Below are 11,140 nucleotides of genomic sequence, written 5' to 3'. Positions count from 1 at the left end.
GCCGCGCGTCGGCCCGGGGGCGTCTTGCGCGCCCCCTCCCCGCCGTCCCGGCGGGGCCCCGACGCAGCGCAGACTACAAGTCCCAGGAAGCCCAGAGGCAGGCGCGGGGCGGGGCCTGGCGCAATTCCCCGGGATCCGGCGCGCTGGGAAGCGCCGCGGAGGACGCAGCGGCGGCGGGCGGCGGGCGCGCGGGCGGGCGGGGCGCGGGCGCGGGCGGGGGCGGGGCCGACGTGGGCCGGAGCCCTGCGTGCCAGGGAGGGGGCTGGCCGGGCAGGCGGCGGGCGGCGCTCGGAGCTGGCTCCGCGGCTTGCACGGCGCCTGCGGCTCGGTCCCGGCTCGGCTGGCGGCGCACGGCAGGCTCGGCGCGGGCGGCCCCGGCGCGCCGGGCGGCGCAGGACGCAGAGCGCGGACTTACGCCGCGGCCGGGGCGCCCCGAGCGGAGCGGCCACTGCCCCCGGGCCGGCCCTCGGCCCCGGCGCTCGGAGCGCGGCGGCCGCCTGGGCTTTAATGGCTGCTCGGCGGGGCAGCGCCTAGGGGTGGAAGGCTACTGCGGCACAGGAAGGCGCCCGATCGAGCGTCCTCCGGGGGCCGGCCGCGCCCGCCGCGGCGCGCTCCATGGGGGCCCGCTGACCTGGGGCGCCGGGGCCCGCTCGCTCGCCCGCCCGCCGGGCGCGCGTCCCGGCCATGAACTGAGTCGGCGGGCCGGCCCCGCGCCTGCTCCGCCCGCTCCTTTCTTCTCGCGCCTCCTCCGCCCGCCGCCCGGCGGGCCCGGCTCCCCGGGGGCTGCGGCGCCCGGGGCTCGGCGGCCCGCGGGCCCCGGGGCGCGGGGCGGCGGCGGCGGCGGGGGGCGCGCGGCTCCGGGCGCGGCGCCTGCACCATGAACTACCAGCAGCAGCTGGCCAACTCGGCTGCCATCCGGGCCGAGATCCAGCGCTTCGAGTCGGTCCACCCCAACATCTACTCCATCTACGAGCTGCTGGAGCGCGTGGAGGAGCCGGTGCTGCAGAACCAAATCCGGGAGCACGTCATCGCCATCGAAGGTGAGGGCCGGGCCGCCGCGGGGCTTCTGGAGGGCGGGCGCGCGCGCGCGCGAGCGTGTGTGTGCGTGCGTGTGTACACACGCGCCGGGCCATGGCACGCGGCTGCCCCGCCGAGTGGGCACTGCGGTGCTTCTCACCCGGCAAGGCCGGGCGAGAGCGGAGGGGGAGGCCAAGAGGGCCGGCGAGCTCGCGGCCAGAGATGGATCGCCGGCGATAATGTGCTAATGGGCTGTAGAGTCTCCGCTGAGAAAGTGACTCTCTGCGGCCGCGTCCTGGGCCACACGAGTGAACCGGCCCAGCCATAAGCCCCCGGAGCGGCCTGAGCGGTTGGCGCCCCCGGACCGTGTGACAGGTTACTGGGCCGGGGCCGAGCGTCTCTTGCTGGACTTGAAGAGGTCTTTGGAGAAGTGCTGCTGCTGGGGGCGAGGCTCTGGCTGGCGGGTCTCCTCCGCAGGGTAGGGCAAACCCCTTTGGTGTGTTTGCCCATTTCGGGGGCACAGTGGAGGCAACGGAACTTAGCCCCAGCGGAGAACCAGCCCCGGGTACGGACAGCACCGCAGGTCCGACCCACCTGCTCCTGCGCAGAGGTTGGTTTCCTCTACAGTGTTTTCTACCGACATCCTGCATCAGATCAGAAGAACGCTCCCTGGGGAGGGGGGGGGGGTCACTTTCACACCCCTGGCACTGGGATGCCACCCACCCTTCCTGCAAGCCGGGTGAGGCAGAGGTCCTCGGGAGAGGTGCCGCGGAGCCTCTCTGGGGCCAGTGTTTTCTCTGGATCCTCGTGGTTCTTATTTCTCTGCTACTGAGCTTCCAGCTTATCCCCTTGCTTCCCCCTATCCTTGCTGTTGGCCAGTGATGGTAAAAGGTCTGAAGGGTGAGTTGTCCGTAATATAAAATTGTCCCAAGCAAGAGTCCCTCTGGCCGCTGTTGGGGAATACTGAGGATGTTCTGAGACCTGGCCAGGAGTGTGTCCGAAGCCCGGCTTAGGCATCGCCCAGCTCTGGTCCATCTGTAAGCAGGGGGCATTGGCCTCGGGGCGGGGGGAACTTTGCCTGGGTGCTGTGCAGCCTGCATGGCTCACCCCAGAGTGTCTGGGCTTGACGCCTGGCCGGTTAGATGGAGAAGGTGGTGTTGATGCCCTTGGCATCTGGCAGCCCCACAGACTTGAACCTCGTCCCAGCTCGGCTGCCCGATTGGCGTCCTGTCTCCATAGGGGACTTGCTAATTCCGGGAAGGATCTGGATGGTGCTCCAGCTTTCTGCAGGCCTGGCTGTCAGAGCACCTGCCGCCCTGCTGGCCATTTAAGATGCTTCCAGATTCCTCGAGAGGCAGAGGCTCCTGTGTGCCTCTGGCAGGACTTGTGGGAGGCATGGGGGTCCGGCGCAGGGCCGCTGATGCTGGGTGAGCTGGCAGGAACATGCCTCCAGGGTCTGGGCTCCGGCGTGGTGGACACTCACGTGCAAGGCCCCTGCTCCTCTCTCTCTCCTGGCAGCATCCACGGGAGTCTGATGAAACTCTTAGAAAGCTGGCGCTGAGCTTTGGATGCATCTGACCGAGAGCGCCTAGTGTCCGTGCAAAGACCTCATCGGAGTGTCCTTCTTGAAGTCCAGCTCTGGGGTCTCAGGCGCTCCCCACGCAGCAGTTTGACTTTCTAGCAAGAGGATGTGGTTTCATTCTTCATTTTTGGAAAAAACAAAAACCAAAACCTGTGTGGTTCCTTAATGATGGTTTCTGGTAGCTCAGTGTCTGTCTGCCTGTACACGCTGAGATTTTTAGGCTCCTTCTTGGCCGGAAGCCTTGTCGTTTGTTGATGAAACTCAGAATCAGTGATGAATCCTGCTTGGGACTTTGACAAGGCTATTATTTTTTCTGTTAAAAAAAAAAATAGGAATGTCTGTGTTGTGTCAGGGCTGTGGTTTATTTAACGAGGCTCTAAGAATCATTCAGATATGCGTCCCTTCTTTGCGTTATTAACAATGATTGCACCTTTCATTTGTATAGAAGAACTTTAGCAAGAATGCTCTTATATTCATAAGCTCGTTGTGTGGCGGTCCCGACCTTGGGGGAGAATGTGGGCCAGATTCATTTTCTAGAGGATGGCGCTTCAGGGAAGGTTAATGACCTCCTGAACATTCGACTGAGGTCAGAGGTGAGTCTGAACCAAAGGATCCTTGGAACCCAGGTGTGCAGGCTTCCCCCACTCCCCAGCTACCTTCTGCTGCTCCTCCTAATGAAATTCGTTGTTATAATGGACTGTTCCCCCACTCTGTGCCAGCTTTAAGATGCAGTTGTGATTTATATCTGTGCCCTTGATATTTTGGAAGCCGAGAAGATTGCTCAATTGTGGCAGGACGACATTTTTCCTGTGATGGGAGAAGTACGCAGAAGCAGTTTGGTGCAGTTGAGTAGGGCATGGGTTATTGGGTTCTTCCCTCACCCCAGATGGGGGAGCATGGCCCTGGGGTACGCAAACTGTAGACGCGTTTGTCACAGCTCCATGCCATAACCGAGCTTGCGCTCCGGAGCATCCCAGTAGCCCTGAGGAGCACACACATATCTGCCCCTGCCTGTGAACCTGCCAGGTGAGGGCGGTACCGTGGCAAAATGTACACCTCCTAGGAATTTTAAAGTCTGTGCGCGTCATAGTCAATTGTTTTAAGAATCGCTTCTCCCAACGAACAGGGAAGATTGTCTGCATTTTAGAGGATATCCAGCCAGGCTTTATTTTCTGTCTCTGTGTGTATACGCACAGAATTGGAGTCAGACTTACAGAGCTGCTTGTTGGCGCAATGTGAGCGCTTCTCCATGTTATGAAAAATTTTGAGGATAACGGTTTTTCACCTTGGCGTAACATTCCAGCATTTGACTGTGTCATAATTTACAGAAACTTTTCCTGTTTTCTGGCATCTTGAAGCATTTTTGCTGTGGAAGAGAGGAGCGGGCTCATTGAAGGGAAGGAAGTTTCTGCTCGTGCTTGTTTTCAAAGTGATTCCCAGAGAGTCTGGATTGGAAAATCTCTTAATGATGGACCAAATTGTATATATTTTTGTTGAAAGGGCTTGCCAAGAATCCCAACCCTGAGTCGGGTCTGTGACCCTGTTTGAAGGCACGGAAGTGTGATTTAATGCTTAGTCTTGTTTTGAAACATTGCTGCTGCTAAGTCACTTCAGTCGTGTATGACTCTGTACGACCCCATAGATGACAGCTCACCAGGCTCCTCTGTCCCTGGGATTCTCTATGCAGAAATACTGGAGTGAGTTGCCATTTACTTGCCAAAAAAGAAGAAAGAAAGTGTTTTTTCAAATATTTGCTTGAGACAGAGGTCTATTTTTTCCCCTCCGGTATGCCAAAAAAGAAGAAAGAAAGTGTTTTTTCAAATATTTGCTTGAGACAGAGGTCTATTTTTTCCCCTCCGGTATCTGGAATCTTAAGGAGGCATTGCCCATTGTTTTCAGATTTACCCCATCAGTTTTCTGGGGTGTCCCCCAGAGGTGTGGCTGGCACCGCAGGTGTTCTCCATGCCTGGAAGCGAGCCGGGACCAGCTGTCTCCAGGGTGAGCATCCTGCCTAGGGTCCCCACTCTGGTTCTTCTTTAAAAAGCCCATCTGGAGTTGATGGGGTTGAGGTAAACGCATCAGCTGCCTTTCTTGTTAGATAAAAAAGCTTGCTCTTCTTGCATGGGTAAAGCCTCTATTAGCAATTGCACGTTGTAATTCAGCTTGCCAGCAGCAGAACAGTGATGCGGATGACAACCCAGCCAGCGTATTCAGCCGGGGCTGAGCCCCTAACTGGTCTCGTGTCTCCACGCCCACCAGGCAGCAGCTCAGGGGGAACTGAGTGCCCTGCTGGCCCCGTTGGTGGTTTGTGTGGCTTCCTCTGAGGGTTTGGAGAAGTCCCGGCGTTCAAAAGGAGAACAGTGCCTGGCATGCCGGGTCAGGGCACTCACGGGGGGCATTCAAGGGCGGAGCTCCGGCATGTGGGGGACCTGGGAAGATGGGACAGGGGCCCCCCTTCCTCCCGTGGTGCAGCCGCTCCGTTGAGCATCGTGTACAGCAGAGAGCTAAGTGCTTGACCTGCGTATCTCCATCCATCTTGTGATGATCCTGTGACATTGATGCCTCCTTTGAGGCCCAGAGAGCTTCCCTCATAGCTCAGTTGGTAAAGAATCCGCCTGCAATATGGGAGACCTGGGTTTGATCCCTGGGTTGAGAAGATCCCCCTGGAGAAGGGAAAGGCTACCCACTCCAGTATTCTGGCCTGGAGAATTCCACGGACTGTATACTTTGTATACTTTGTATACTGTATACTTTGCAATCCATGGGGTTGCAAAGAGTTGGACATGACTGAGCGACTTTCACTCTACTTTGAGCCAGAAAGGATAGGAAACTGGCTCGAAAGAGATGAGCAGGGCTGGTCATCCTCAGGGCTGACTCTCCAGCCCTTTCTGAGTGAGTAATGGGACTCCTGATTACTCACAGTTCCTACAAGTCGAATGTACAAACCATTCGAGCCTGTGCCCCTCTCCTCCCCACCTTATCCAAGAGAAGAAGGGTTTGCGGATGCTGCCAGTGGCTGCAGGTCTTATGTTCTCTGTGGAGTTGCTTACCTTAGCAAAACTGTTGTAAGAGCCTGTTTTCCTATGGAAATTTATTTAATCTGGTTGTTGCAGGATTAGGGAACAAATACCTTCTCCCTGCCGTTAGGTGAGCATAATTCTTCTTCAACACTATCGACTGTATTCATAATATTTCAGGCTTCATCAAAGTTGTAACCATGGGGACTTCTAGTTATTGATATGAGTATCACAGTCTCCTCCTTAAAATTAATTCTCAGGTGGCTGTTTGTCCCTTCCAAGTTAAATTTCATACCTTAATGGCTTCTGACCCTTCCAGAATCCAGGCGTCCTTTCCACCTGGCTGGGGTCAGCGTGTTCCCGGCCTCTCCCAGGCTCTCTGTCCCAGCTCCCTGCACAAAGCTCATCTCCTTACTCCAGTCCAGCCTGAGGACCGGGGGCTCTTTGAGGAAATCAAGTCATGCACGTTTTTATCTCCTCAGCGATGCTGTGTGTCGTGTCTGGCCCTTGGAGGATGCCCAGGAATTGTCGAGGGTGTGACTTGCTGGAGGGACTCACGTTTTTTCTGGCTTTTGGGTCCTCTTGCTCCTCACTGGTGATCTGACTAGTGTTGATCTTGCAGAGAGGGTGTTCTGAAACTTGTCACGAGAGCATAGATGCTTGGACTGGGGTGCTTTGGGGTCAGGCAGTGGTGGTTAACCTGGGTGTGCTGTTTGGGTAGCAATGAGTTTTTTTTCTAGTGCATGTAGGGGAAGAGAAAGATTTGCTTGCTGAAGCCTGACAACTTTTTCAGCCCAGCTGTCTGCAGAAGGGTGGTGCTTTTTCTGCCGGTGTAAGTGAATTTCAGGTGCAGAGTCTGTGTCATTGATAGGGACGAATGAGTGGCAGGTCTGGGTGGCTGACAGTGTGGTATCTTCAATGGAACGTTGAGAGTCTTGATTCTTGAAGTTCAGTGTGCAGTCAGATCACATGGAGGGCTTGGGAAAGCAGAGTTGCTACTTCTGTAGGTTTGGGTCAGGCCAGAGAGCGTGCTGTTGACAAGTTTCCAGAGGATGCTGGCTTGCTGGTCCCGGGACCGCACTTTGAGAAGCATGGTCAAGGAGGGGAGGGCAGTCCAGGGGTGGACTGGGCACCTTCTCTGGGTGTTGCTGTCAATCAGTGGAGGGGGTGTCCTCTCATCCTCCCCTGTGGGGGACCAGTGGGGGCCAGCAGCCCTGGCCATTACTTCTGGTGACTCAGCTTAAACACAGTGGAGGAGGGATTGAAGCCCAGGTTTGAATGGGTTCAAGTCCATGTTCACTTCACCTCCATGATGATGCTGATCATAAGTGCCCCGCAAGGAACGTGGTGGGTGGAGGATGGGCATTGCCAAGGGCGGGCCTTCCCCTTTGGCTTATGGTAAAGAACCCACCTGCAGTGCAGGGGACAGAAGCGACTTGGGTCCGATTCCTGGAAGATCCCCTGGAGGAGGGCATGGCAACCCACTCCAGTATTCTTGCCTGGAGAATTCCATGGACAGAGGAGCCTGGTGGGTTCCAAGAAGTTGGAAACGACTTGGCGACTAAACCACACACTCCTCAGTCCCTCAGGGATGGTATTCCAGAAGTCCCGTCTGGGGTTCCCTGGACTTCCCCTTCCTGTCTTGCGATGGTGGATTTTTAGGGAAATCTCCTATATGTTTCAGTGAGGTTCTTCCGTATTCACTTGTTAGGATAATTTGGCAGGTGAAACATCCTTGTGTTTGTTCTGCTGCTGCTAAAAGGGCGTTTCCCTAAGAAGGAGAGCGATCTGTTATTAGCAGCTTAAGAGGGCTGTTGGGGGCCCTGGAGGAAGTGACTCAGGAGGGAGCTGCAGCCTCCATGGCAGAGCCTGGAGCCCTGTTTACTGCCACCTGTCTTTTTTGTCCAAAGCTGGCTTTTTATTTTGTTAAGACTGAAATCCCTTATTCTGCATCCTTTTTTTCCCTGTGTGCCCTGCAGGTGTTTATCGTTGGTGAGTCTCACTAGGGCTGGTTTTAACTACTGATTTAGTCCCATCTCTTGTTTCTCAGCGTTCAAGCAAACCCCTGAGCCCCTGCCCCCCACCCCCGGCCCAACACTCTGGATTCTTTGAGGCCTAAGTGATTGAGTTTGGCAAAGCCGATCAGGCTTAGTTATTTTTAAAATCCAGAGTTCGGGGCTCTGATCGGGTGCTTAGCCACGTAATTCCTCCGCTCTGTTAAGTACCTTGCTCTGAGAAGGAACACGAATCCTGCAGATGTTTGTCTCTAATCTCTGCAGCATCTGTGATTGTCCTGGGGGTCTGAGCACCAGGCCTCCTCCATGCCACGTCCTTCCAGGAGGGCCAAGGGGGCACTTTCCCTCTCCTGTTTTGTGGTGTGGGAAGCCTGCACACGGGGCTGCAGGGATGACCTGTCCAGGGGCAGGGCTGGCATTGTGGTGGGTCCCGTCCCTGCCCTGTGCCTGTGCCCATGACTCACCCAGGCCAGGAAGGGCTTACTTGCACCTGGGAGCTAAGGAGGGAAGGAGAGAAGATACCAGTGCCAGCAGAAGAGGTCTGTTAATGGACCCTTTTAGTAACCAGCCAAATAGCTGTCTGTGTGCGAGGTTGGGACATTTTCCATAAAGAGCAGACTAAATATAGGCTGGAGGGTGGGGCCCAGGACCCGAGCTGGGGCTGGGGTGGGGTGGCTGTCATCACTCCCATTTTGTCTCTCCCACTGGTAATCAGAACTTACCACCAGCCGGAACAGGTGGCCACCCTGAGCTCTCTGGGAACAGATTGGTGTGTTTGTTTAACCAGGGGCTCATTTGCAATTTTCACACTTTTCTCGCTGTTTGATTCGGATTGTCTTTTTTTGGGCTGCAGTGTTGGAGTATTTGTGCAGTGTTTCTACACAAGCAACTGTGTGATCTTAAAAACTGCTCACTCTGCTTGTCATTAGCATCATGCTTCGAAGCTGCCTTTTATTTTATTTTATTTTTTGAAAGGGTGGGAAACACTTTTCATGGTTCTGGGAGAAGAATTCCAAATAATTACCGGCCATGTTCACAAACGATTTATGTTTGGTCTTAGAAATGTCAACATCCAGCAGGCTCTTGCAAATAGAACCATGTTGCTTTCCAGCTTAGCACACAAAGCTCCTGTTAACAGATTCTCAGATAATAGTCTTAAAGAGGGTAACAGGATCTTTTAGGAAGTGGGTTTAGCCTTAATTCAATACGTTTTTAGTTAATATGGACATGCTATACCAGGTCTACTGAGGATACTTGAAGGAGTTAGAAAAAATTTTTTGCATGAGTGCCTGCAGCAAAGCAAGGCACCCCTTCACTTCCTGAGTTTATTCCTTCACCTTCTCCACGTGACTGCTGCCGCAGCAAGAGTTGATGTTATAGATGTGGTGACTACGGGCACGCTTTTGTAATGAGATAAAAGGAAGTGGGTCTGGAGAGAGTGGAGTGGGCTGACATTCTGCTGTTTGTGTTTCCAGGGATCCTTGTCTGGAGGGGAGGATTGGCCCATTTTCCAGGGAGGGCACTTCCGTGGGCCAGCCCGCCTGCCTGCCCCGCCCTTCGCTGCGGTTTCTGTGGATCCAGGTGCTGCCGTGAGCAGTGTCTCGGTCTCCTGTCTCCTGTCCCGACACCGCTCCTGTTAGTTCAGGCTGGTGAACCTGGTCTCAGACAGACAGACAGTTGTTTCAGTTTTACTTTGGACCGTCAAGCCTGGATCTCCAATTTTCTGTATATTATTGTACCGTTAGGAGTTTGGGGGTTGGAGGTATTGAGACCACTTTAGACGCGGTAGCTTTTTGGGACTCTTTTTTTTGGGGGGGGGAGCATAGAACGTAGATCTAGAAGGATGCCCAGGTCCTAAGGGAGGGTGTTCTCACAAACTGACCACGTGGGTACATCCCACATCCAGATCAGAACAGCGAAGTTGGCCAGCACAGGGCAAGACTCCTCTGTGTTGTGTGTGGCTGGAGGTGGCTGCTTCTGCCTGGTCACCTGCTGTCCCAGCGATGGGCATTTGGGTGGTTTCCTGTTCGGGGCCGTGGGAATAGGCCTGCCTATTAGGACACCTAATAGAGGACTCCTCTGGTGTCCCTGTTCTGTTGGTGAGGCGGTGGTTAGTGTCCTGTTCGCCCTTCCCCCAGGTCAGCGAAGCTGCTCCCAAACCCACTCTGTCGGCGGCCCTGTCTGGAGGGACCTTTCCTTGCTGTTCAGGGTTTACACCGAAGACCCTTAGGATGGAGGCTGCCTCCTGCCTGCCTCCCTCCCTCGCCTTCTTTCCAGCTGTTTGCCAGAAACAGTCAAGTGCCTGATACGTTTCCGGCACTGTCTCAGACGTTAGATTTTAGACTTAGTGTTGTCTATGGGCTCTTCATTCCTGGTTAGTGGAATAGTTGCAGCTTTATACATGGAGCAGTGAGGGTGCAACCCTTCAGCAGGAAATGGTTTCCTTGAAAATGCGGAGCAACCCCCAGGGTCCCCGCGGCTCTCCCTGGTTCTTGCTTGACCTCAGTGGTCAGTGGGGGCTCTCTTGGCTGAGTCCAGACCGCCCCTCCTGCCCCTAGAGTCCATCTCACACCCGGGTGCCCTCCTGTCCATGTTGCTATCTGAAGGGAAACGCCTTCTGCGACTGTGGGTTCAAACTGATGTACGGTCTGAGTGGTTACATATTAGCCCTCTTCAGTCTCTGCTGTTTGTGGCAATTATGTGGAGACACAAAAGGAAAAGAAAGCTAAGTGTTGCCAGCTCTCTGTTATTCTCAAGGGGTTGTTTTCTTTGTTCCTCTTACTTTGTCCTGGGAGCTGCCCTGCACCCCCGCCCCCCCAAAAAAAGGCCACACTCAACCCAGGAAGTGTGTAAGGACCCGGGGGCTGGAGAGAGAGGGGCGTGTGCCCTGTGAAGTCTCCAGTGGCGGTACCAAGGCAAATATTTATTTTGAGGGATGGGGGCTGGGAGGGCTGGGCTTCCCCTCACTTTGTTCAGCAAGCGTGGGAAGCAGCCCCTGTGAGGAGCCTGGGAGGTGAGATGCTATCGCGTGCGGACTGGGCGGGCGCTGTCTTTTGCTTCTGGGGTGCAGGCAGACGGGTGCCCCCAGAGTGCCTCTCCCAGGGCAGTGGGAACTAGCCCAGGAGGCCGCACTGGTCCAGAGTGGGCTAGACAGATGGGGGCAGAGGGGTTACCAGACAGGGAGGCTGTGGGACACAGGCAGAGCGCTGAGGCTCTCTGGGAGGGTGGGTCGTAGGAATGGACCACCCAGAACCCCATCTCCGCAGCTGGCGGGGACCTGGGGAGGGCAGGCTGATGGAGAAGAGCCTCAAGAGCCCCAGAGAGCAGGCTGTGAGCGCTTTTATGTATTGGGCCATGGGAAACTACTGATTATGGATTTCCGTCTGGACAGGGCGGGGGGCCGTGATGCTCGGGGCTTGCTGGGCAGAACAGAAACTTTGCAGTGGCTTCGGTGGTGGGGGGCGGAGTGGCCAGCAGGTTTAGAACTGGGCTGCTGTGAGGGAAGTTGG

The 11,140-nt window shown here is 55.6% G+C and overlaps 1 protein-coding gene across 4 annotated transcripts in view; it reads left to right on the top strand.

Annotated features, from left to right (window-relative positions):
- Positions 1–247: 247 nt before the first annotated feature.
- AGAP1 (ArfGAP with GTPase domain, ankyrin repeat and PH domain 1) overlaps positions 248–11,140 on the top strand; it is a 572,168-nt gene continuing 561,275 nt past the window's right edge. For 2 of the 4 annotated variants that reach the window (XM_086376769.1, XM_086376737.1), the window contains exon 1: positions 248–1,040. In XM_086376769.1, coding sequence (XP_086232895.1) covers positions 878–1,040 — 163 coding nt within the window. In that variant the 5' untranslated portion in view covers positions 248–877. Of the gene's footprint in view, positions 1,041–1,294; positions 1,628–11,140 lie in introns of those variants that run through there. The other 2 variants (XM_086376748.1, XM_086376786.1) reach the window with 2 other exon arrangements.

The sequence above is a fragment of the Bos grunniens genome, chromosome 3 (assembly GCF_055505025.1).
Source record: "Bos grunniens cultivar Pamir isolate PY7600 chromosome 3, Bosgru_T2T1.0, whole genome shotgun sequence".
Classification (NCBI taxonomy): domain Eukaryota; kingdom Metazoa; phylum Chordata; class Mammalia; order Artiodactyla; family Bovidae; genus Bos; species Bos grunniens.
Note: the sequence above shows the minus strand (reverse complement) of the source record. Positions and strands in the feature narration are given on the sequence as shown.